This window comes from Astyanax mexicanus, chromosome 8 (assembly GCF_023375975.1).
Source record: "Astyanax mexicanus isolate ESR-SI-001 chromosome 8, AstMex3_surface, whole genome shotgun sequence".
In the NCBI taxonomy this organism is placed as follows: domain Eukaryota; kingdom Metazoa; phylum Chordata; class Actinopteri; order Characiformes; family Acestrorhamphidae; genus Astyanax; species Astyanax mexicanus.
The window spans coordinates 32,905,765-32,932,357 of record NC_064415.1 but is presented as its reverse complement, the minus strand read 5'-3'; the positions used below and the strand labels follow the sequence as shown (position 1 = coordinate 32,932,357).

General features: G+C 37.8%; 1 protein-coding gene across 1 annotated transcript; it reads left to right on the top strand.

Annotated features, from left to right (window-relative positions):
* The first annotated feature begins 12 nt into the window (after positions 1 to 12).
* Positions 13 to 24,811, top strand: nsun6 (NOP2/Sun RNA methyltransferase 6). Its single transcript, XM_007238717.4, has 12 exons — positions 13 to 225; positions 2,070 to 2,216; positions 2,520 to 2,675; positions 6,648 to 6,742; positions 8,475 to 8,581; positions 8,719 to 8,872; positions 13,662 to 13,743; positions 13,845 to 13,964; positions 16,500 to 16,647; positions 18,699 to 18,847; positions 19,990 to 20,115; positions 22,254 to 24,811. The coding sequence occupies exons 2-12, from the start codon at positions 2,127 to 2,129 to the stop codon at positions 22,440 to 22,442; spliced, it is 1,416 nt and encodes a 471-aa protein (XP_007238779.3). The 5' UTR covers positions 13 to 225; positions 2,070 to 2,126; the 3' UTR covers positions 22,443 to 24,811.
* The last annotated feature ends 1,782 nt before the right edge of the window (positions 24,812 to 26,593 follow it).

Sequence of the window (26,593 nt, the reverse complement as noted above, 5' to 3'; positions counted from 1 at the left end):
CTTCCTCTCCGGGCTCTCCTCCACCACACAATCCAGTTCAGTACCGTCACCTACTGTGTGGGAGCTTCAGTTATTTTTCTAAACAAAACTACATTTCCCATCAGCCCTTGCCTCCAAATGTACGCCCAGCGTATGACGTTTGAGGATGCGGCTGTGTAGTAGTAGAAGCAGCAGCAGCGTGCCGGCGCGACATAGTGACACAGTGCAGTTCATGCTGTAAAATCAGTAAGTTTTTAAAATACTGGGATTAATAGCGTAGTTTTGAGCTGTTGTTGTGCAGCACCGAGTTAATTTATACATTTTAGTGGAAAGTATGAGACGTTAGTGAACGCTGTGCTTACCATTGTGTTTTCCTGGGCAAAAAATGTACATCACGGTATTTTTCAAGATTCTGACGGTTTCACGGTATTTTTATTCTTTTTATTTTGCATGACTGGATTTTTTATATAGGTTTGAGACTTGCTGTACTGTTTGAAGTATTTATAATATAAATCAATAAGGCTTTAAATAAAGGCTTTTATTTCTATTGGGTTTACTTTGCCCCATAAAAATACACTATAGATGAAAGAATCACAGTTCATTTAACACAAATTTAATATCAAATTACAGTAATATGTTATTCCTGAAGCTATTAGTGTATTACAGTATTAATTCCCTTCCCTTACAGCCACATTTACCATCCTTCTCCAGTTTTCAAATAAATTCAATTCAGTTTGTATTATCCTTCCAGCTACAGTATTACTATATTTAAAAGGGTCTCTTTTCTAAGTGAATAATTGAAGTTTGCTGTTGTTTTCTTTTCTATTTTACTCACATAAAAACACTCATACAGTGAGGAACAGCAGCAGGAGCTCCTCAGATAAAGTGCTGTTCTCATGTTTCGCCAGGCACGGCAGAGCGAGATGAGCGTTTGACTCTCTAGAGCTGAGCTTCCAGTGTGTTAGCTTGTTAAACTAACTGGCTAGCGTCTCCTCCGGTATACTGCCCAGCACTAGCAAAGGCTAAAGCTGCCTTCAAGTTGAGAAAAAAGGACAGCCTTAAAAGTCACATTTATTAGTGAGAAATATTTTTCTTTTCATATTTCAAACAGTCTCCTTTTTTCTACGCTCGGAGTCCATTTATCAGCTTCACTGACAGTAAGGGTTGCACATTGTAGTTCAAAAAGAACAGTATTTTAGCCAGTCATGCAATACCAGACCAATGCTTCAATAACTGTGACTTCCTACACACAGTGTGGACTGCAGTAGGTGAAGAATTATTTTTTTTTAATGCTATTATATTGTCATTATGTCAGTGCAATTTAATGTTCTTAAAATGGCAATAATATTTTTTGTCGCAATAATTTCTGGGACAATATATTATCCACAAAAAATCTTATCATGACAGGTCTACACTGACTGTTCACTGTCCACTTTATTAGATACTTTTACATACAGTGGTATGAAAAGGTGTTTGTTACCAACCAAAGCTACTTTGCGAGGTGGACACTCTATGTGTGGTGCAGTCTTAGCTCTTCAACAATCAAACCCATGTTTGGTGCTTTATAGAATTATTTTTAAAGAACCACAAATAAGATGTTTTCCACCCTATAGAGAAAGAACACTAACCAGGTGCATTACCATTTACTGTATCTCCCCATGACTGTATACAAACTTCATTTATTCATTTAGTGCTGGGCGGTATGGCCAAAAATGCATAACAAAGTATTTTTTCCAAGATTCTGACGGTTTCACGGTATATCACAGTATTTTTTTATTTTTTTTTGCGTGACTGGGCTTTAATACAGGTTGAGTTACTGTACTGTTAAAAATAAAATATAAAACATTAAGGCTTTAAATTAAGGCTTTGATTAGTATTGGGTTCATTCGGTACTAATTTACTATAAGCACTAACTTATATAAACAACAAGGTTCTTTTGGGGTAATTTCTATTAAATCAGACATCATTAAATTCTGGCTCAATATAAAGGACAACTGATAGACTTAACCCCCATTAAATAACTTTTGTAAGAATGCTTTGTTCATTTCTAAAGTGTATGTAATCATTTTTTTTTATTTCTGCCATTTCAGGTGACTTCATCAACTGAAGGAAAAGTTTGTCATTTCCATCACTTTACAGTGTCTGAGATGTCTCTGAAGAACAGAAACATATTCCCTCAGATTGCTTTAAGGCCTGAAGTGGAGGAGTATCTTCACAATGTGTACACTAATGAAGAGGTAAGAAGTTCTGTCATTAAACAAAACCTGTTTTGCTGGTCTTTTATATGTACCTGTAATATTAGCCAAATATTTGCAAGTTTTCAATTGCTGTTTGATAAGTAATGCTACACTCTTCAAGCACTCTAATTCAAAATAGATATCATAGACTTTTCTCTTTATGTTTTTCTTTGTTTTCTTTCTCTGTCTCCCTGTCTCTCTTCTGCTATTTTTCTGTCTTTCTTTTTCTTTGTTAAATTTTTAAATATGTGTTCCTTGTATTGTTATATTGTTATATATATATATGTTATGTTACATGTGTAGCTGCTGGCTGATCTGGGGAAGGATGAAGCTGAACGGGTGTTCCAGTCTTTGCTCTCCTGTTTGTCTCACCCACCTTCACACACCTGCCTGAGAGCCAGCACACACATCCACAGCCTACAGGACATTCAGCAAAGACTGGAGCAGCACCTCACCCAGGTGGGCGTTTGTGTGCCTGCGTATCCATCTAGGACCAGAAAAGCTTAAATGATACTAAAAATGTAAAATGGCAGTGAGTGGTGTGTTTTTTATTTTATTTAGTTATTTATTTTAACTTTGTGCCATCACTGACAACAATTTACTTTGTCTTGTACCATCAAATACAGTCTATCCCATTGTGAGGGTATATATAAGGCACCACATTAGCTTTATTCCACTAGACACCGTCTAGAAGGGGTGGCATAAAAGGCCATTTTCTTTTTTTTGTGAACAATTGTTTTATTGTTTTTCTTTCTTTTTTTTTTAAATAACCACCCACCTTTCCCTCCCCCCTTCCTGACAGCCCCACCCAGGCGTATCAATATACTTTCTGACAATCCAAAAAAAAAAATAATAATAAATAAATAAATAAAAAATAATAATAAAATAAAATAAATGTAATTAAAAGGTTATTTTCTAACTGAAGAGCAGAACAGGCAAACGTTAAAACACATTATCAAATGATTATCATGATCTAGATGGCACTTCATATTTTATTGCAAGAAGGGAATTCTAGCAGTACTCAATCCCATATTTCCCTACAAAAAGGTCAGCCAGTAGGGCACTTTTACTCATTTTCACTCTAGAGGGCACTTTAGACATGGTAGAATGGAAAAATATAGGCATGCTTGAGGGGTGGTGCACTGTTTTTCTGTGCAGCAACACCTGAAATATTATGTCCTTAATGGAAGAAGCAAAGAAGCAAAGCCTACATCTATACCATAAAATTCAGTGTATTGAGGAACATCTAAGCAATGTCAGTGTTAATTTATTTATTTAGCACATTTTACATATTAGTTGACCATAGTGATGCACAAACACAAACATTAAACTATAGAACTAGTAAAAACAATTGAAAAGAAACAAAACAAATTACATGAAAGCCATGGCTTTAACAGGGTTACCGTGGGTCCTTAAAAAGTCTTATAATAACTTAAAAAAATGGGTAATTAAGGTCTTAAATTGTCTTAAAATTACTGAGAATTTGCTGTAGGTATTACATTTTCAGCCGTTGTGTTTAATGCCAGTGGAAAAGCATTAGTGGCGAGTTAGCTATGTTAGCTACGTTACAGGGGAGAGAACTAAGGTTAGCAGATAGCTAGCTAACATTAGCTAACATTAACATCGAGCTAGCTAACATACTAATGTTAGCAACAAGTTAGCTATGTTACCGGGGAGAGAACTAAGGTTAGTGGAGAGCTAACATAGTAACATTAGTGGTGAGCTAGCTAACATGCTAACATAACATTAACGGCAATTTGCTATGTTACTGGGGAGAGAATTAAGGTTTGCAGATAAAAAAAAAAGGATAACAAATGGGAAACGTTAAGTTTGGATTTCCAATACAATACATTATGTTCTACCAAAGAAATTATGACTACATTTTTGGCTTTTAAAATTGTGCATAAACCCTGTTTAAGGCTAGATTTAAAACGTGACAGAGTGGGTACCAATCAAATTTGCAGCGGCAATTTATTTCACAGTTTTGGAGCATCCACACTCCCCTCCGATTTAGCCGTGACTTGGGAACTTGGAACAAAAGGCACAACCAATTCAGCTAAATATCTGTGAGCTAACCCATGCAGAGACTTAAACACTAATACAGTTTAAACTGTATTCGAAAAACAACTGTGAGCCAATATAGTGAAGCCAGTACCGGATTAATATGTTCTTTCCAGGATGTACGAGTTAAAAGCCTCACTGCAGCATTTTCCATCAATTGTAGGTTAGCAACAAACGAATGACCATCATCAATGTAATAATCTGCTTGTCAAAATTAAAACCCTCATTGAATATAACACCCAATTTTTTAACTGAGGTCTGAGTTAAAGTCTGCCCCTGGCCTAGATTCCATTAAGGACTACATGAAGGTCTCTCCTGGCCAAATAGGAGAATTTCTGTCTTGGCCTCGGATTTAAAACCTTTAAAGCCATCCATGCCTTTATTAAGCAAGCCTGATATAGTCCAGTATACTGATGAAGTTAACATAGAATATTTTGGCTAAATTGCACAAAGGTATATTTGGAGAAAAGGACTTTAGAAACAGAACAAGGCAAACATAGGTGTGTTATGAAAGTAGAGTATGAATGGTAAGATATAGGAATGCTATATATAACAGTTGTTAATGCATGTGTTGGTGTGAGGGAAGAAACTTTTTCTGCTGTCTGGGTGTTTTAATCCTAATTTAGCTGAGTGTCTGCCTGAAGGGAAGAGCTAAAACAGGTGATGACCAGGGTGAGATGGGTCAGCAGCAATTTTCTCTGTATGCTTCCTGTTTCTGGAGGTGCAAAAGTGCACAGGAATTTGATGGAGGCAGAGATGATAGACTTTATAATGGGTGTGTAGAACTGAAGCTGCAGCTCATGAGGGAGGTGAAAAGGTTAAAAACCTGTCTTTATACATTTGTTACTACTAAAAAAGTTGCAAAAGCTCCATCTACATGTTCAAGTCTCTCTAAAATACTGTGAAATGTTGGCTTGGACTGCATGCTTTAGCTGTGTTAAGCTGAGATTAACTAACTACTAACACTGTAATAATCAAACTGTGCTGAGTTAGTCAAACTAGTATTAAACCAACTTTTTTTTTTAACTTGATCTTGGTCTCTGACTGACTGGACTACTAAAAGTCTTGAACTTGACTCTTAAAAGTCTTGGTTTTGACTTTGACTCGCCTAGTAAAAGTCTTGGTCTTGACTGAAACTCAACTTCTAATAGTCTTGCACTTCACTTTGACTCGCCTACTAGAAGTCTTGTACTTGACTCTGACTCAACTACGAGAAGTCTTGGTCTTGACTCTGACCTTTGGTCTTGACTCGACTACTAGAAGTCTTGGTCTTGACTCTGACTCAACTAGTAGAAATCTTGGTCTTGACTCTGACTTTTGGTCTTGACTCGACTACTAGAAGTCTTGGTCTTGACTCTGACTCAACTAGTAGAAGTCTTGGTCTTAACTCTGACTCAACTACTAGAAGTCTTGGTCTTGACCATGACCATGACTCTGACTCTTGGCCTTGACTCGACTACTAGAAGTCTTGGTCTTTACTCAACTGCTAAAATCTTGGTCTTGACTTGGACTCAACTACTAAAATCTCGGTCTTGACTGAGATTCAACTACTACTAGAAGTCTTGATCTTGACTTGGTCGACATGTCCTGGTCTTGGTCCTGACTCAGACTCGACTACTAAAAGTCTTGGTTTTTACTCTGGCTCGACCATTAATAAAAGTCTTGGACTTGACTATTAAAAATCTTGGTTTTGACTCTGATGCGACTATTAAAAGTCTTGTTTTTGACTCTGAAGCGACTATTAAAAATCTTGGTCTTGACTCAATCTTGACTGTTAAAAGTCTTGGACTTGACTACTAAAAGTCTTGGTCTTGACTCGAACTCAACTATTAAAAGTCGTGGTTTTGACTCTGACTCGACTATTAAAAGTCTTGGTTTTGACTCTGACTCGACTATTAAAAGTCTTGGTTTTGACTCTGACTCGACTATTAAAAGTCTTGGTTTTGACTCTGATACGACTATTAAAAGTCTTGTTTTTGACTCTGAAGCGACTATTAAAAATCTTGGTCTTGACTCAATCTTGACTGTTAAAAGTCTTGGACTTGACTACTAAAAGTCTTGGTCTTGACTCGAACTCAACTATTAAAAGTCGTGGTTTTGACTCTGACTCGACTATTAAAAGTCTTGGTTTTGACTCTGACTCGACTATTAAAAGTCTTGGTTTTGGTTTTGACTCTGAAGCGACTATTAAAAATCTTGGTCTTGACTCAATCTTGACTTGAAAAGTCTTGGTCTTGTTTCACATTTGACCTTAACTTTATTTAAGACCACCCTGCCTTTCTATTTGCTCTGAGAGAGGACTATATAGTACATGTAAACAGTAAAATGAACTCTTTGACCCTTTGATGGTATCTGCCTGTCTCCCAGCAGCAAGTGAGTGGTTGTCATGGTGACAGCATTCCTACTCACATCCTTCATCACCCACTGCTTCCAGATGTGCTGCTGCTTCCGGTCAGCGGCCCTAGGTATGATCGGAATTCTGTCTAATTAATGACTTGAAAAATTTTAACTAGGCTTCTCTATAGATTCTACTTATTTTCTGATAGTGTCCATCTGTGTTACTCATTCTCTCTTTGAATTTCTTTATCTTTTTCTGTTTTGCAAACTCCCTTACAATTACAAACACACATGCACCACAAGTGCACACACACACACACACAGCAAAAACATTCCACTGGTTTTGTCCGCAGTCTGCAGTTGGCTTCCCACATGGTTATTTAAGACCATGAGAATAGCAGAGAACTAAGGCAGCTCAACCCACAGTCAAGACACTGCACAATTTACTTGGAGCAACCTCCTACTCATCCTGTGTGAAATTTAAATCAAATATTTGAGTTATTTGTATTCTATCCTATTAATTTCTTAATTGTTTATATGCAATTTTAAACATCCAAACTGCCATGTTTTAGAAAGTGGTGGTTAAAATTGTACATTTATTATTGCATAAGCTCATTTCTGTTTTTTAATGTCTTGACGATCCTAAAATATGTAATGTACCAACTGTTAAGCATGGTGGTGGTAGGATAGGGTTGTTTTGCTTGCATTTGAGCTGATACATTACACAAAGTGGATAGAGTAATGAAGAAGGAGGATTAACTCATCATCATTAACTGTCAGCTAGATGGTTGACATTTGGACACAGTTGGGTGTTATAGTAGAAGAATGGTGCCAAATGAACATCAAAAGTTGTTGTAAAATGGATAAAGAAGGCTAAATTTAAGCTCTTGAAATGGCCAAAGTCTTAGACTTTGAAAAATACAGTATGTAGATAGTGCCAAAATGTATATCTTAATATACTGTAGTTCTCTATTTGATTCGTTTTCATATTGCTATAACAGTGTAGTATACTGTACGCCTGTGGTATACATAATCAGGTGCTGATAGAGCTGGGTGATATGATGTAAATATTATATCACAATATTTAAATACATATTCATGATACACAGTATTTATTTTGTTTTGACTCACAGACAAAATGCATCAGCAGTGGAAAATTCTTCTATTAAAAAAAAGTGATTTTTGTTAAATATTAAGAACATTTATTTAGATACAATAAATTATTGATATACAGCTCTGGAAAAAAATTAGACCACGTTAAAATGATGAGTTTCTTTGATTTTACCAAATTGAAAACCTCTGAAATATAATGAAGAGGCATAAAGTTATCCAAAAGCAGTGTGTAAGACTGGTGGAGGAGAACATGCCAATATGCATGAAAACTTTATGAATATGAACTTGTTTTCATTGCATTGTTTAAGGTCTGAAAGCTCTGCACCTTTTCTGCAAATAAATGCTTTAAGTGACAAGATTTTTATTTGGAATTTGCGAGAAATGTTGTCTGAAGTTTATAGAATAAAACTATGTTCATTTTACTCAGACATATACCTATAAATAGTAAAAAATCAGAAAAGCTCACTCAATTGTTTCCAGAGCTATATATTGCCCAGCTTTAATTGAACATCAGTTCTGTACAAGGAAACCACCTTATTTAATTGAACTGAAAAACAAAGTGGGCAAATATCTAATCAGAAACTTGTGGCTATCTAACAAATGCATGTGAGGTGTGATTAGATATTTACTAGATGTTAGGTGTGCTGTATATACATTTCTGACCCATGCATTAGAGTAGCTGTAGCTTTTTTTAGCGGACCTAGGCATATAGATTCCACTGTATAACCTCTGTATGTTTCTCTGCAGGGATGTGGGTGTGTTGAAGTCTGAAGTGATTGTTGGTGCTCAGTGTGGCAGCGCTGTGTTAAGAGGTGCTCATGTTTTTGCTCCTGGTGTTCTCAGTGCACCTAAATGTAAGAGGATACACAAACACACTTACATGCTAATTATGCACCAATTTCACACCATGTGAGATACTGTACCTAAAAGTATATATTTAACAATGTTCTGTGCGTGTTTGCGTGTGTGCGTGTGTGTGTGTGTCATGAAGTTATGAGGGCAGGTGATGCAGTATCGGTTTTCTCTGATGTGGAGGGGAAGTGCACACGAGGAGCTAAAGAATTCCAGGGGAAGAAAGTGTTTCTGGGTAATGGAGTCTGCACAATGGACCGCTCTGATATATTTTGTGCAGAGGGACCAATAAGGTAAACTGCCTTAATAATTTAAAAACGAGTGAGAAAAGGATTGTAGCATTTGTTTTCATGTAATAATTGTGTTATCTGTATATACAGTATACATAGGAACCCACAGTCATTTTCTATTCATATTACACTACCAGTTAAAAGTATGTACACATCTTAAATTCTGTGGTTTTTCATGATTTAAAATGTTCTGCATTGTAGATTAATACTAAAGTCATCCAAACTATGAAAAAAACATGGAATTATACAGCACTATCAATAAACGTCAATTTTCTGGTCTATTTTCATAAATAAGGTGCACTGTATTATAAGGCACAAATCTGCATAGATTTATTTCCTGAACACAGTTTATTCGGGTAAGTAAAGCACTTCCTCTTATTTACAGTAAGCTTAGATTTCCAGATTTCCACTTAGTCTGGGTGCAGCAGCATTAGAATTAGTGGCTATTGCTAGCCACAATTAGAGCTAGTAAAGGCCGTCCGACAGATCTACACTAAAGGACCCTGAGTAAGCCAGGGCAATAATAACTAGCAGCTTGTCCCACGTAGCTTGTTTTAACACGGTAAATGCACAAACTACAGTCCGATTAGGCCTGTCACGATAATTGCAATATCGATTTATCGCACAATAAATGAGCATGACCACAAGAATTTTTCATAATCGTGATATCGTCTGTTGTGTTTATTCGTATGTTCGTTTACATATATAACAGTGAACAGTATTTTAGCCAGTCATGCTTCAATAACTGTGACTCCATAACATACACACAGTGTGGACTAAAGTAGGTGTATAAGTAAGTAAGTATATAATTACCCAAAAAATTATTATGATAAATAATTAATTCAAATTAGTCTTTAAAAAGTGTATAATTGCTTTTTTAAGCTATTCTTTAATCTTTTTTTAGTGCCATTTAATAGTCTTAAAAATAAATAAAATATTGTGTATCGCAATAATTTCTGGGACAATATATCGTCCACAAAAAAAATCTTATCATGACAGGCCTAAGTCCGATATTACCTTAAAACTGGTTTTGTAAAAATTACAGTGATAGATAGAATTCCCATTCAGTCAGCAGATCTGAATCCAATAGAACACTATTAGGATACGGGAGATTCGCAGCATGACTGTGCTCCTGGAAAATCAACAGTAATTGTGTAACACAATCACAACAACATGGGCTCATGAAATCAATGCAGTAAAGAATTAAAGCCATTTTAAAAGAAATCAGATTCCCTGCTAAGTATTACTATATTATTCCTGGAGTGTTGGCTCCTCCTTCTAAAGATGCAATAAAAAAGGTCCTTCAAGATGCCCTTCACCCTCTTGTCACTTTAATATCCTGTTGGACTAAGTAGAATCCAATAAAAACACAGGGTGGGGTGGTGGATTAACCCCTCTGGATTCCCATAGGATTTACCGTTTGAGATCTACAGCTCTGGAAAAAATTAAGAGACCACTTCAGTTTCTGAATCAGTTTATCTGATTTTGCTATTTATAGGTTAATGTTTGAGTAAAATGAACATTGTTGTTTTATTCTATAACTACAGACAACATTTCTCCCAAATTCCAATATTTGGTGGAATAACCCTGTTTTTTAATCACAGTTTTATGCAACTTGGCATGTTCTCCTCCACCAGTCTTGCACACTGCTTTTGGATAACTTTATGCCACTCCTGGTACCAAATTTAAGCAGTTCAGTTTGGTTTGATGGCTTGTGATCATCCATCTTCTTCTTGATTATATTCCAAAGGTTTTTAATTTGGTAAAATCAAAAACTCATCATTTTTAAATGGACTTTTTTCCAGAGCTGTATAATAATCACAAGCTAATGCATAAATGCAGTTCTTGTTGTTGGTGCACAGGCAAAACTGGCTGCCTTATCTTAGATTGGGCCAAGGATATTTCACATCCATCATAAATGATGTACAACTTCAATTCCGAAGTTGGGAAGTTGGGAACGTAAATAAAACAGAATTTGATGATTTGCAAATTCTGTTCAATCTATATTTAATTGAATACAGTACAAAGACAATATATTTAATGTTCAAACTAATGAACTTTATTGTTTTTTGCAAATGTTGACTCATTTTGAATTTGACAGGGACATGTTTTACACTCAATAAGCATTAGGAAATACTAATTGATGAAGCTTTGTAGGTGGATTTCTTTCCCACTCTTGCTTGATGGATAACTTCAGTTGCTTAACAGTCTAGGGTCTCCATTGTCGTATTTTGTACTTCATGAGGTACTACACATTTTGAATAGGCGACAGGTCTGGACTGCAGAAAGGCCAGTCAGGGTTGCAATGTAGGGCCCAGTATCAGGGTTCGAATCTCTGCTCATGCAGCTTTGCCATCAAGCTGCCGGCGCTCAGAGGGAGCAAAATTGGCCCTGCTCCCTCCAGGGGTGTGTAGATGGCGCTCTCTCCCCACATCACTCCTAGGGTGATGTCTGCAGCACATGGCGTCTGTGAGCTGATGTATCAGAACCGAGCCGCTGCACCTTTCTCCAAGCATGCTGGCTACCCGGCAATGCTGCATCAGCAGCTCGGAAAGAAGTGAGTGAGTGGTTTGGGTAATTAGCCATGTAAATTAGGGAGAAAATGGGAAAATTTTTAAATAAAATAATAAAAAAAAAAAAAAGAAGAAGAAAAAAGATAGCTGGGGCATGCTAGGTTATGGGTCTTCCAGCAAGACGATAACCGCAAACATAATTTAAAAAGCACCTATAGATTGAAACAAAGAGCTGGAGGATTCTGAAGTGGACAGCAATTAGTCCGGATCTAAATCCAATTAAACACCTGTGGAGAGATTTTAAAATTGCTTTTGGGAGACGCTCCATTCGGATATGAGAGACCTGGAGCAGTTAGCAAATGAAGAGTGGTCCAAAATTGAGTGGTCCAGCTGAGAAGTGTAAGAAGCTTGTTGATGATTATAGCAGTTATTTTCAGTTCTTTTTTTTTTTTAAGAATGTGCAATTTATATTTATTTGAGGGTGCCAATAATTTTTGGAGTTTTGTATTAAATATATATATATATATACACTATCGTTCAAAAGTTTGGGGTCACTCAAACAATTTTGTGTTTTCCATGAAAAGTCACACTTATTCACCACCATACGTTGTGAAATGAATAGAAAATAGAGTCAAGACATTGACAAGGTTAGAAATAATGATTTGTATTTGAAATAACATTGTTTTTACATCAAACTTTGCTTTCATCAAAGAATCCTCCATTTGCAGCAATTACAGCATTGCCCACCTTTGGCATTCTAGCTGTTAATTTGTTGAGGTAAGCTGGAGAAATTGCACCCCACGCTTCTAGAAGCAGCTCCCACAAGTTGGATTGGTTGGATGGGCACTTCTGGCGTACCATACGGTCAAGCTGCTCCCACAACAGCTCAATGGGGTTCAGATCTGGTGACTGCGCTGGCCACTCCATTACCAATAGAATACCAGCTGCCTGCTTCTGCTGTAAATAGTTCTTGCACAATTTGGAGGTGTGTTTAGGGTCATTGTCCTGTTGTAGGACGAAATTGGCTCCGATCAGGCGCTGTCCACTGGGTATGGCATGGCGTTGCAAAATGGAGTGATAGCCTTCCTTATTCAGAATCTCTTTTACCCTGTACAAATCTCCCACCTTACCAGCACCAAAGCAACCCCAGACCATCACATTACCTCCACCATGCTTAACAGATGGCGTCAGGCATTCTTCCAGCATCTTTTCATTTGTTCTGCGTCTCACAAACGTTCTTCTTTGTGATCCAAACACCTCAAACTTGGATTCATCCGTCCACAACACTTTTTTCCAGTCTTCCTCTGTCCAATGTCTGTGTTCTTTTGCCCATCTTAATCTTTTTCTTTTATTAGCCAGTCTCAGATATGGCTTTTTCTTTGCCACTCTGCCCTGAAGCCCAAAATCCCGCAGCCACCTCTTCACTGTAGATGTTGACACTGGTGTTTTGCGGGTACTATTTAATGAAGATGCCAGTTGGAGACCTGTGAGGCGTCTGTTTCTCAAACTAGAGACTCTAATGTACTTATCTTCTTGCTTAGTTGTGCAACGCGGCCTCCCACTTCTTTTTCTACTCTGGTTAGAGCCTGTTTGTGCTGTCCTCTGAAGGGAGTAGTACACACCGTTGTAGGAATTTCTTAGCAATTTCTCGCATGGAATAGCCTTCATTTCTAAGAACAAGAATAGACTGTCGAGTTTCAGATGAAAGTTCTCTTTTTCTGGCCATTTTGAGCGTTTAATTGACCCCACAAATGTGATGCTCCAGAAACTCAATCTGCTCAAAGGAAGGTCAGTTTTGTAGCTTCTGTAATAAGCTAGACTGTTTTCAGGTGTGTGAACATGATTGCACAAGGGTTTTCTAATCATCAATTAGCCTTCTGAGCCAATGAGCAAACACACTGTACCATTAGAACACTGGAGTGATAGTTGCTGGAAATGGGCCTCTATACACCTATGTATATATTGCACCAAAACCAGACATTTGCAGCTAGAATAGTCATTTACCACATTAGCAATGTACAGAGTGTATATATATATATATATATATATATTTCCTCCATAGATGTTTGTGTCATTCCAATACACACAAACAAAATAAATGTGTATATAACAAAACCTGTCTAATTGCAGTCATTTTCTAAGAGAAATACTTAATTTTCGGGAGAAATTTCAGGGGTTTCACGTTGGGCCATGACTGTATATTGTATATTATGCATGATCGAATTAACCAGGACACTGCCTTTTTCCATCTACATTAATAACTCTTTCTTGTTTTTCAGGGGCGTGGCTGTTAGAATGGTGGATGCCCTCTACCAAAGTCCTTCCTTTGATGGTGTACTTCCAAATGAATTGTTTCTGCAGGTATTATTTATCTTTAGACATGTCAAGAGATTATATTAACCTTCAATGAAAAACCTTTAAGCTGATATGAGGTGTGTATGCGTCCATGTGTGTGCGTGCAGAACCTGCCGTCCGTAGTGGTGGGGCATGTACTGGGCCCTCGTCCTGGTGAGCGGATTCTGGACATGTGTGCAGCTCCAGGAGGAAAGACCACACACATAGCAGCTCTGATGAGGAATAAAGTGAGTGTGTCTGTACTCACCACTTATTTAATCAGGAAGTGAACACTTGTGTTGGAATCATCTTCACTAAAAACAGTTCAGATCAGGTGCTGATGTGGGTGATTTGATGACTCAGCTTTGTAAGTAATCCAGTGAAAGTCAATCATTGTTACACATCATTGATCCACTATTGATTTATTGGTCTAATATACGTCAAGGAGTCTTTCTCCTTCACAGTGTACATTGATACATTGATTTAATTACACTGATAGTATTTTGTTTATATTATGGAGCTTTAGTGCTGAACATGTTCCAGTGTCTTGGGTTGTAGAGCTAACCATAATTTACCATAACATAAAATCCCCAAAAGAATTTTTCATTAGGTTAAGAAGCACTAAAATAGCCGTGAAAGTATTTTCACATTAAAATTCCTATTTAAGATGCATTAAATTCCTAATGGCTATACTAGGTGTCCCTTTCTCAAAATGTTAGTTATCTTTCCTACAGATAAAAGTGGATTACGAACCTAAAAACATGCATTCAAAATTGTGAGCGTAAACTGGTATATAAGAGAAATATGCTGGAGTGCAATGGCATAATGTTGCGACTTGATTGATAAAGAACATTTTTGGACACGCATTGGAGGATGTCTGTTGCCCAAAGCTACCTTTTCCTAGTTGTGCATTAGTGTAATGTAGGTCTTGATTGCCAGGCCTCAGTGTTGTAGGCTGTAAGAGCAAGTCACCTTTATTCTGTGTTTCTAATTGTCAAAGTATGTTGGCTTGGAGCTACAGAGTTCACTCTTTATAGAGTTCACTCTTGTGCTGCCCCAGTATTATGCTGTCAGTGTTGGCAGTTCTATAAAAATATGCTAAATATGCTGAAAATACTTTTATATATTAAATAAACTAAATGATTAAAGCCAACAATACTTCAAAAAACTGTTGAGCTAATGAAACTATTGTTGTGTAAACAAAACTCTGAATCAAAGCAAAATGAGTTAAATTGAGCCAATGAATATTTATTTTTATGTTTATAAAAATTGTTCAGTTTAGTAGTGTTTTTCTGTTGACTTCTGAGTTTGTTAATCTAGCTAAAAATGTTTTAGCAACTAATTTCAACACATTTTGTAGTTGGCAAGTCTGGCATACATTTTTCAATTACCTCGACTAAATATATTAAGCTCAGCCAACTTAGAATAATAGATAATGATACAAAAACTATGATGAATTCGATGTTGAAGGGATTCGATAATTTAAGTTTAGCAAACATTTAAGACCTAAATTTTGTCAACTTAACTTTGTAAGTGCAGAGAACGAATGAGCCATAAAGTTGTACTAACTTTAAAAAAAGCCAGGAAATTAGTTGTTTACTAATTTTAAGTTGAAGTTACTTTTTTTACCGTACTAGTTGCTAATTGTAAGAGTAGGACAGTGTGGTTGGAGGAGAATATTCTGCAGCTGTCATGATCAGGCAGAACTCGACAAATCAGATATCATGTAAAAACAGCTTTATTAGAATAAGAGGCAATACAAAGAGTAGTCAAAGCAAGCAGGGTCAATACCCGTGAACAGGGGCCGCTAGGGAGTGACATACCATAAACGGGAGACAGTCTAAGGACAAAACATGGGCAAACTGCAACGTAGGGCAGGCAAAAAGGCAGAATCAAGGTACTCAGAAAAATGGTCATGAAAAAAAAAAAAATCAGAACAAGGAAAGCGCGTTTTAATTCAGGATAAAACCAAACCATACTCAGCGGTGATAGAGTGAGCCAGACAGTTTTATATACAGAGAGGAACTTGTAATTTGCTGAAAATGCTTTAGACATTGTGATTGGAGAAGGAAACCAAACAGTGTGATTGGATGAGAATGTTGTTGGACAGTCTGAGTAGAGGTGAATGCTCTAATGCTCTGAAGGAGACAATTCTACAACAGTGTAATTGAAGATGAACATTGCGGGATTATTTTTGATTGAAATAACATTCTAGGACAGTCTGATTGGAAGATGGAAGAAAATTCTAGAGCAGTCTAGAATTTTAGAGGAGAAATTTAAATAATGTGATTGTGGAAGAACATTTTAGAACAGTGAGTTTGAATGAGAACATGTAAAGAAAAGGCTGTTTTAAAGAACGCTATAAAACACTGGGATTAGAGGAGACAGCTGCAAATCTGATCACTCAAACCATTTCAGGAGGTGATCAAAGAGGCGTTTGAGTCATGTTACTGTGTAAATGCGTGCAACTGAATGCAAATGCAACTGGAATGCAACTGAAATGGAAAACCCCAATAATAATTGTCATGCAACAGGCAAATCTGCATATTCCACCCGACACAGCATTCATGTTTCAACCTGTCTAACTGAAAATGCATTTGATTACCCTGCATATAATAAATGCATGTGGTTTAAATCTCATCAGAATACAGTCCAGATACTAGACACATGAAGCGACTAGGTGTAAATGGGGTTTAGCACAGTCTGATATGTGGAGAACATTCTAAAACTGTAGTGCTTTCCCTTTTACTTACCAGACTCTATTAACTTTGTGTTTCTGACAGGGACGAGTGGTGGCTTTAGAGAAGATCAAATCCAAAGTTGGGAAGATCATTCAGAATGCTCAGCTTCTGCAGCTAGACTGCATTAAAGCTTACTGTTACAACAGCATACAGGCTGTGAGCTCAGATCCAACCCAGCAGTGTGATACAGGTAGGGGCTGTCAGATTAATATATTCCAGAATATAAAAAAAATGGCTTTAAATATTCTATCATGACTAATAACTGTCTGCTATAAAAATCTAAAGCTTGTTTGGTTTCCTAAATAGTAAACGTTTTAATCAGCATCAGGATTCTGTATTGTCTGATGATTTTGTATGGCATCACATCAATGTCAAAAGTCGGGGGCGCAAAAATACCAGGTGAAAAAATTTATCAGGGAGTTTTAACATTTTGCGTGTGTAAATTAACTTCTTTTGAGCGCAAATATGAAGCTCGCGAGCGAAAAAGGGAATCGTGTGGTGTGCGCACTGAACAGAATATCGTTTTCGAGCTTTATTTTTCTCCTCTCGGGTGTTTATTTTCCTCTCGAATTCACAGTTCTACTAGTGCGCCGTACAAATTACCTGCGGCTTTTGTTTTTGCTCGAGCGAGGCTTTTGGAGTTTTGAAAGGGGTGGTTTTGATAGTTTGGGGGCAGAGTCAGGGTCCCCTCCCTCAGCGAATGATATTGGCTGATATCTCCAGGGTTTGTGATGGACCGCCTACCTCCAAGAGCTGAAGAAGGGCGGAGAAAAAATACAGCAGGAGAGTTAGCTAACTGGCTATGCTAACATCCAAACAACCCGCTCTCCGGCGCTGTTAGCCCGGGTATAGCGCCCGGAATGACCGGCTCTCTCATTCAATGCCTGGAGCGACCGACCCTCCGATGCGATCTGCCCGGGTTTAGTGCCCAGAGCGACCGGCTCTCTCGAGATAGCCGGGCACTATACCCGGGCTAACAGCCCCGGAGAGCAGGTTGTTTGGATGTTAGCATAGCCAGTTAGCTAAATCTCCTGCTGTCCTTCTTTCTTCGCCCTCCTCCAGCTCTTGGAGGCAGTGTTGCCAACTCCTCAGTAAGGAAAGTAGCTATTGGCTGTCCTAAAAGTCACTAGAAGTCGCTAAATGACGTCATCGCCTAATTTGCATAATACATGTTTTTGAAGCTGTAAAGGATTAAGGTTGTGGAAGAGAAAAAAGTGAGTAAAAAACACCTTAAATGTGTTAGAAATGTTACAAATAAACAACTTCTGTTGCTTTTTAAATAGGAGGTCACGTTTTTACAGTAACTTCATTTTTATGTGAATTACATAAATTAGTTTTTTGCCATGTTTTAAATGTTATTATAAGAGCAGCAGTTAGCCAGAACTGTTATTCTACTTTTTTTTAGTTTGTTTGTTTTATTTATTATTATTATTTTTTTAAAGTTTTCTTTATTTGTAAACATATCATAGACAAATTGTTCAATGGTTCAATAGATATTTAGCTTTTTTACACAGAGGCAGACACTGTGGAGGAGGTGAGTGACAGGCTATGTGGTGAATGAGGTGAGTGAATGACTGATACTGTGTGAGTTAAATTAAGGGATTTCTGTTCGTGTCACACTGAAGACACTTTTTTATTAATATTTCTGCTCTGTAAATACGGGGCGGGGTCAGTCAGCGGCGGCACTCGTGATTCATTTGCATTGTGTTGGTGCAGCGGTGTGTGTGTGTTCTGACAGTCAGACTGCACTGTGAGTGTTGTTGGGCGGGGCTCACGGCAGCGCCCGCTGCAGCGCGGAGGACAGTAACTGAAGAGCGCGTGTTCATCTCAGAGATGCCAAAAGTCTCCAATAACACCACAAAAACTCGCTAGATTTGTCGCTAGTCACTTTTTTACAAAAAAAGTCGCTAGAGGGGCTGACAAGTCAGCCAATATCATTCGCTGAGGGAGGCGACCCTGACCCCGCCTCCAAACTGTCAAAACCACCCCTTTCAAAACTCGAGCGCAAAAGCCTCGCTCGAGCAAAACAAAAGCAGCAGGTAATTTGCACGGTGCACTAGAAGAACTGTGAATTCAAGAGGAAAATAAACACCTGAGAGGAGAAAAATGAAGCTCGAGAACTATATTCTGCGCTCACGAGAAATTAATTTACACACGCTAAATGTTAAAACAACCTGGTTAATTTTTGCGCCCCTGACTTTTGACATTGATGTGACGCTATAACTTTGGTTTTGTTTGCAGACGTTCCTCCGTTCCAAGAAGAGAGTTTTGACAGGATATTGTTAGACGCTCCCTGCAGTGGTTTGGGGCAGAGACCCAATATGGCCATCAACTGGAGTCTCAAAGAAGTGTGTTCATATTCACCTCTACAGAGAAAACTCTTCACTACGGTAGGACACACACACAAATACACACACACATTTACTAACATAGTTGCTTTTTATGTGAGATACATCCATTGCCAGTAGATGGAGCCATTTCCTAGCTTGTGTTGTGGAAAGGCTGGACCCTCAGAGAGGCTCATAGACCTGTAATAGTGTGTGTATTATACTAGCTCTGGCAAAAAAATAAGGGATCACTTAAAAATGATGAGTTTCTTTGATTTTATCAAATTGAAAACCTCTGGAATATAATCAAGAGGAAGATGAATGATCACAAGCCATCAAACCAAACTAAACTGCTTGAATTTTTGCACCAGGAGTGGCATAAAGTTATCCAAAAGCAGTGTGTAAGACTGGTGGAGGAGAACATGCCAAGATGGATGAAAACTGTGTTTAAAAATCAGGATTATTCCACCAACTATTGATTTCTGAACTTTATTAATATATGAACTTGTTTTCTTTGCATTATTTGAGGTCTGAAAGCTCTGCATCTTTTTTTGTTATTTATTTGTTATTAATAAGAGACCACTTAAAAATGATGAGGTTCTTTGATTTTACCAAATTAAAACCTCTAGAATATAATCAAGAGGAAGATGGATGATCACAAGCCATCAAACCAAACTGATTTGTTTTTGTGGCATAAAGTTATACAAAAGCAGTGTGTAAGACTGGTGGAGGAAAACATGCTTTTTACTGTGATTAAACACCAAGGTTATTCCACCAAACATTAATTTCTGGACCCTTAAAACTTTATAATATGAATTTTATTTTGATTATTTGATATCTGGAAGTTCTGCATCTTCTTTGTTATTTCAGCCATTTCTCATTTTCTGCAAATAAATGCTGTAAATTACAATATTTTTATTTGGAATTTGGGAGAAATGTTGTCTGTAGTTTATAGAATAGAACAACAATGTTCATTTTACTCAAACATATACCTATAAATAGCAAACTCAAAGAAACTGATGCAGAAATTGAAGTGGTCTCTTCATTTTTTCCAGAGCTGGATGTAGTAAAATAATGAGATAGTAGGGTAGTTTTGTAATATACATTTTTGAAACCAGGACATGCGTCATTATGTGTCACTCTTAATATTTCTGTTCTGTCATTTTATTAGTGTATGTGTGTTTGTGTGTTTGTGTATGCTATAGGCTGTGCATCTCTTAAAGAAGGGAGGTGTGTTAGTGTACAGTACCTGTACTGTGACGCTGGCTGAGAATGAAGAACAGGTGGCCTGGGCTCTGAAAACATTTCCATGTTTAACCCTGGAACCACAGGTAACAGGATGAACACACACACACACATACACACAGCCCACTGACCCAAAACCAAGATTTTCTTATTGGGGATGCATCAAAAGTTATTTAGAAAAGAGTTAAAAATGCAGATTTATTTTTGCACAAAACATTTAGAAGAGCAAAAATTAAATTATAATTTATGAAAGTAACACATAAAGTAACACTGATTTCTTAGCTGTCTTGTGCAGGTAATCTCACGAAACCATTTCCAATGCTTTATAACTAGGCGCTATGTAGGTTTCTATGACATTAAAGAGGCAATTTGAAGTCAGTGAGGTACAGTGTATTGTGAACATTGACTTCTTCATTACAAGCTACATACACTGCTTCACAGTACATCTGCATAAGAAAACTGCAGAATACAGCAAAACAACAGAAGCTAAAGTGATGCTTGGATGGTTTCAGGACATGTCCTCACCAATGCAGCATTTTGAAATGCAATGCTTTTTTTCCGCTTGTTTTTTTTGGGGGGGCTTTCCATTCACATTATAACCGTTTGTTGGTGTCCAAAGTTTAAAAATGCCACAGCAACTTAAAAATTCCTAGGGAAAACATGTACCATATTTTTCGCACTATGAGGCACACTTTAAATCCTTTAACTGTCCCACAATTTAACAGTGCGCCTTATAATCCAGTGCACCTTATGTAAGAATCTGACCAGTCAGGTATTAAGGAGCATTGTTAGCATAAGCCGCTAACTGCAGCATTAGGTCTTTCACCATTCACAGGCGAGTATATCAGACTGTAGTCTGTGTGTTTACCGTGTTAAAATAAGCTACATGTGACAAATTGCTAGCTGATAGCGCCCTAAAGGCTGGGTGCAGCAGCATTAGCATTAGCCGCTAATCGCAGAACTAGCGGGATGTAAAAGCCGACCGATAGCGCTAGACTGAGGAACCTTGATTGTCCCAGTAACCCAGGGCACTCAAACAAAGTGACAACAGTTAAAATACAGCTTAAAATGCACGCTGTTTTTCTTTTATTTTATTGCTACAGCATTAATACAAAAATTCAATGCATTAAACAATAGGGAAAGGGTTTGGGTAAGTTTCTGGTGGGCCAAGTCAAATGTCTTAATAGACTGGCTATGGCCCACTGACCACATCTTTGGCAACCTGCTAAATGATTAAACACCAGAATGACACATCTACCCACTGTTCGGTTTAATGTTGTTTATTGGTGCCGGTATGTTTTGAGTTGGGCTTCAACTGGCTTAACTGTGACTTAGTGATACAGAGATACAGTGTAAATAGGATGGTGTTTATGCTGACCACTTCAGTCTCTGCATCAGTTTCTCTGATTTTGCTATTTATAGGTTTATGTTTGAGTAAAATGAACATTGTTGTTTTATTCTATAAACTACAGACAACATTTCTCCCAAATTCCAAATACAATAAGGTAATTTTAGAGCATTTATTTGCAGAAAATGAGAAATGACTGAAATAACAAAAAAGATGCAGAACTTCCAGATATCAAATAATCAAAATAAAATTCATATTATAAAGTTTTAAGGGTCCAGAAATTAATGTTTGGTGGAATAACCTTGGTGTTTAATCACAGTAAAAAGCATGTTTTCCTCCACCAGTCTAACACACTGCTTTTGTATAACTTTATGCCACAAAAACAAATCAGTTTGGTTTGATGGCTTGTGATCATCCATCTTCCTCTTGATTATATTCTAGAGGTTTTAATTTGGTAAAATCAAAGAACCTCATCATTTTTAAGTGGTCTCTTATTTTTTCCAGAGCTCTATTAGACATTGCAGGGATGTTTGTGCCAGGACATTGATACTATTAATTAAAATCTTTTGTCCCCTCACAACTAAGGAATCATAGTGCTTTCAATTTAATAAGAAAAAAATCTTAAGGACTGCTGCTTTAAGCCCACTGCTGTGGAAAATGGGACAATTAGCTATAAATAATATACATCTAACTATAAATAATAAACCGGAGAACAGCTACAGTATAAATATTAAAATAATTGAAAGTGAAAGTCACCTGATTTATCGCTTAAACATTTAGCACATGATGGTATATAGCTATCAGCTCTAATGATGGGAATAAGAAAGTAGAACACTGTGTTCCACACATTCAGGATTTGTCTTTTCTCTCCTCCAGGAGCCTCATCTAGGTTCCCCAGGCATGCTTGGAGCTGCTCTGTCACATGACCAACGGCAGCTGCTGCAAAGGTTCCGCCCAGAATTGGCATGGGGCGGAGCCAGTGATGAACCCTCCCCAGAGAAGCTCTTGCTGAAGGCCAGCACGGATACTATCGGCTTCTTCATAGCGAAGTTCAGCAAGAGGTAACGAACAGTAAAAACACTTGCTTGGTCCCGCCCCTTTAAATACACGCTACACTGGCTTGTGGCCACAAGCCTGGAAATTAAGTGGAGCACCTGAAGAGAGATGTGAGGAGAGGAAGAAGAGGGAGGGGTCAAGGATGAAGAGATGAAGAGCGAGCGTGAATGGATGGACGGATGGATGGCATGAATGGGAGGAAAAGGCAGCAGGGGAAAGTGAAGGAGGCGCCATGTGCACGTCTGCTTCTGTTGCCATGACAACAGTGACATCACAGCTGCTATGGTGACGGTGGAGTTTGCGTGCCCATTGGACTGTGAGCAGGAAGCGGCGTGCAGGCAAAGAGGACAAGACGTTATCAACACACACCCAAACACACACACTCTCTCTCAATGAATTACAAACGGATATATTTCATTTACAAGTCTATGTAATAGATATACGTATTGAGTCACACAGTCAATCAGAGTTTTTTTTTTATCTTTCTACACTTCATACTTCAATTTCTGTTATAATTCTGGATTGTTTACTCTTGTTATGACGGTGCTATTTACACAATAGTAAGTTTATTTATTGTGATATCAAGTGAATTTGCCAAAAAGATGCATTTTTATTACCAAAAATAAATAAATAAATAAAAAAAAGCTGGAACCCTGAGAGAGCACAATTGGACTTCCTCTCTCTAGGTGGGTAGACTGCGCTCTCTCTCCCCACATCACTCCAAAGGGTGATGTTGTTCAGCACAAGGCGTCTGTGAGCTGATGTATCGGAACCTGTCGCCTTCTTCACCAACAACGAAAAACGTCATGTTTGAGAGACGACTCGTAGCTTTATAAAGGGAAATGGATGTGTTGGCAGCTCATATGTGGAGCATCTTTTGCTGGAGTGGAGAGTAAACAGTTCATGCTCAGGTCGAGGAGGTGAAAAAAGGCCAGGCTGTTTGCTTTTGCTGTTTTCGCAGCTATAGCTGCACAGCTGCACCAAGAGATGTGTGGGAATGAGAGAGAAGCACGTAGCGCATGTGTAAAAGCAAAAAGACGCATGAATATTGATTTGACCGTTCACATTCATGACGCATGTTCATGGATCGGACATGTATGCGATTTAGGACCACATATGAAAGTGGCTCAGAACTGATTTGAAAAAAAATCTGATTTGGCATGTTCACACAGCCATGAAAAAAATCTGATCTGAGCCACTTCACCCTTGTCTCACAAACCAGTGATAAACAGATCTGTCAATATATTGAGTGCTTCATGAAGGTTGAACAAGTCCATTCAGCTGATTGACAGGTTGTGAGGAATTGTGTTTTACTGTGTTTATATGTACAGTAGTTAAGAGTGTCAGGTTTTGATGAGTTTGGATGAAGGTCATTGCAGGGAGTTCGACAGCAGTGGGGAAGACTGATTTGAGAAAACAGGCTCTGTGTGTGTGTGTGTGTGTGTTTGTATAGACACGGGGGTGGAGGAAAGCATCTTGCTGCCAAATTTAGTCTCCTCAGAGCTCCGCTGTTGTCATCCGCGTCGATATGACGACTAACGTGGGGGCGGGTCTCTCCACCTGGGACCTTCTGAGATGTTTTTGAGGAGTCTATTTATACTCCAGCAGCCGCTCCATTTCTCATGCTTCCAGTTGCTCTGTTTATTGCTGTCTGCTTCCCTCTCGCTCTCATACATACTCTCACACTCACGCACTCACATGCTCTTACACATCTTATACTACGACATGTGCGACCCTTCAGCAGAGATAAAGCAAAGATAGAGCGCTTCCTACAATGGTGTCCTTTTTTTTAAGTAAATGTAACTTTGCTTTTACGTTTCATAGAGATTTTTGACAGCAGTTAATGAAACACTATTAACGTTAGATAACCCAAACCCTCCAGTCTGTTAGCAGAACAAGAGTTTATCCAAAAGTCGTTTTTTTTTATTGCAGTATATTGTCATTGTAGCGACTTATTGACTACAATCATCACCGAACTCGTGTGTAAAGCTGCGGTTGTGTCGAATTCAGCACCCCCGCCAGGAAAAGCACCCCCTCTCTGGAGCACACATCCATGTCTTCTTGGCTTTAACTTTACTTAGAAAATAGAAAAAAATACCCAAGATACCGTTCTAAGCTATTCTGACTCGTAAGAAATAAGGAAATGAAAAGTATTGTCACCTGCAGTGTCTCCTAAAGGAGGGGGTGCTTTTCCTGCCGGGGGTGCCAAATTCAGCACCATAGTAGTGCCTAAATCTGCAACCCTGCCATGAAAAGCACCCCCACTCTGCAGAGCGTGTGCACCGTCTTCTTGATAGTAGCAGAGATAATTGCTTTCGTTAACTTTAATTAGAAACACGGTTCCGAGATTTCAAAATAAAAGTTTTTTTTAAAAACAATTTCTGCTTTTTCTGTGGTATCATTTTTGAGGGGGAAAAATCCACCTTTTTCTGATATTGCATACCCCCAGTTCCTACACCAATGTACACATTAATAATCTAATTACTGCAGTTTGCAATTTGATTAACTAAGTGATAATGTAAACAGAATGCTCTGATTTCTGTTTTCTTTAATCAGAGAAAGGTAAAAAATCTGGTTAAGAAAATGGATGAAAGAGAGCTGCATTTTAGCTCAGTAATCAGATTTTTTAGGCTAGGTATGACCTTAAATGTAAAATCTCAGATTTTTCAGTGTGTGCATGAGTGAAAACAGACCCTGGTACCAGAAATAAGCAAGCAGCATTAAACACAGCAACCTCAAAATGACGATAAAACACCTTCAGATCATCACTGAAACTAGATAAAATAAAGTGCTGTGAAAAAAAATGTGCCCCTTAACATTCACCTTAACTGAGGCAGGTGAGACCTGCAGTTCTTTAAATGTTGATGTGGGTTCTTTTGTGAGTTTAGATTGTATGTCTGATGCCCAACCCATTTTTTTTTTTACCACTTTCTTGTAAGAGGGTAAAAACTCAAGAGTTTCCCATTATCTGATTATCCAAGTTCATGGATGTATTTTTGTTCGGATGACTGACAAGCTTCCGATGTAATTGCACTTACTGACTGAGAATGTTTCCTACTCTTCCATTCAGAATTCTTTCAGCTACACTATATAACACTTGTAAAAGTAATAGGATACCTGCTTAATCATTTATTTTCTTCCCGAATTGAAGAGTGTTAAAAGAGAGTTTGAACTGCTATTGTTGGAGTGACTGTCTCTACTGTCCAAGTAAGGCGTTCTACTAGATTTCAGAGCATTGCTATAAGGATTTGATTGCATATACTGACAAAAGCAAGCTGTGTGTGTATGTGCACATCTGGTGCAGTAGCTTAAAGTAACTAAATACATTTATTAAAAGGGGTGTCCATATATATTTGTGTGATATCTGATCCAAACATTCCACTAATGAATTTATCTTAGCAATATGAGTGTTTTTTGCCTAAAAAAGGATCACATATGATTTAAACAGACGCAAATAAACATAAATACATTAAAAAGTAACAAGAATTTCTCATTTTAAGTTAAGTATGTTGTATCCTGAGCCAAGCTGAAGAACAAAGTGTAGTTCCAGATTTCTCCTGGATGCTCCTCAGCCAGCATGTGAATATGTTCAGTTCTGTCAGCAGCTCACTTGATTTACCAAATTTTTAATCTACCAAACCAGGTGTCGATATGATAAGAACTAGAAATAACTCTATTAAACTCAGATAAAGAGAAATTAGGAGCTGTTTAAGGAAAACAGTGGTGTAAAATCTCTGCTTTTTGTAAAATTGCTGTTTGTTTTATTGTAACGCTAGTGTTTTACTGAGCTAATAAACACTTACTTTACAGATAAAAAGCTTTTTCCTCACTGAAATTCCCACAGGCGCCTAAAACTTTTGCACAGTACTGTATACAGTTTTAAACATCTGTTCAGTATAATTTAATCTTTATTTTATTTGGATGACTTTATTACTGAAGCCATTTTTGTCATCTTTTTGTGCATTAACACTATACAGAAATATATTTACACTTGTTACAAATTGAATAACATACACACATACACATTCACACACACACACACACACACACACACTGAGAGTTGCTTATTTTGGGAGCGCAGCTGAGAATGAGAACAGGTCAAAAGAGCAGTTCTAGGGCTTAGGCTGCAGCACAGGAAGTCCGAAAGTGCTCCACTGGAG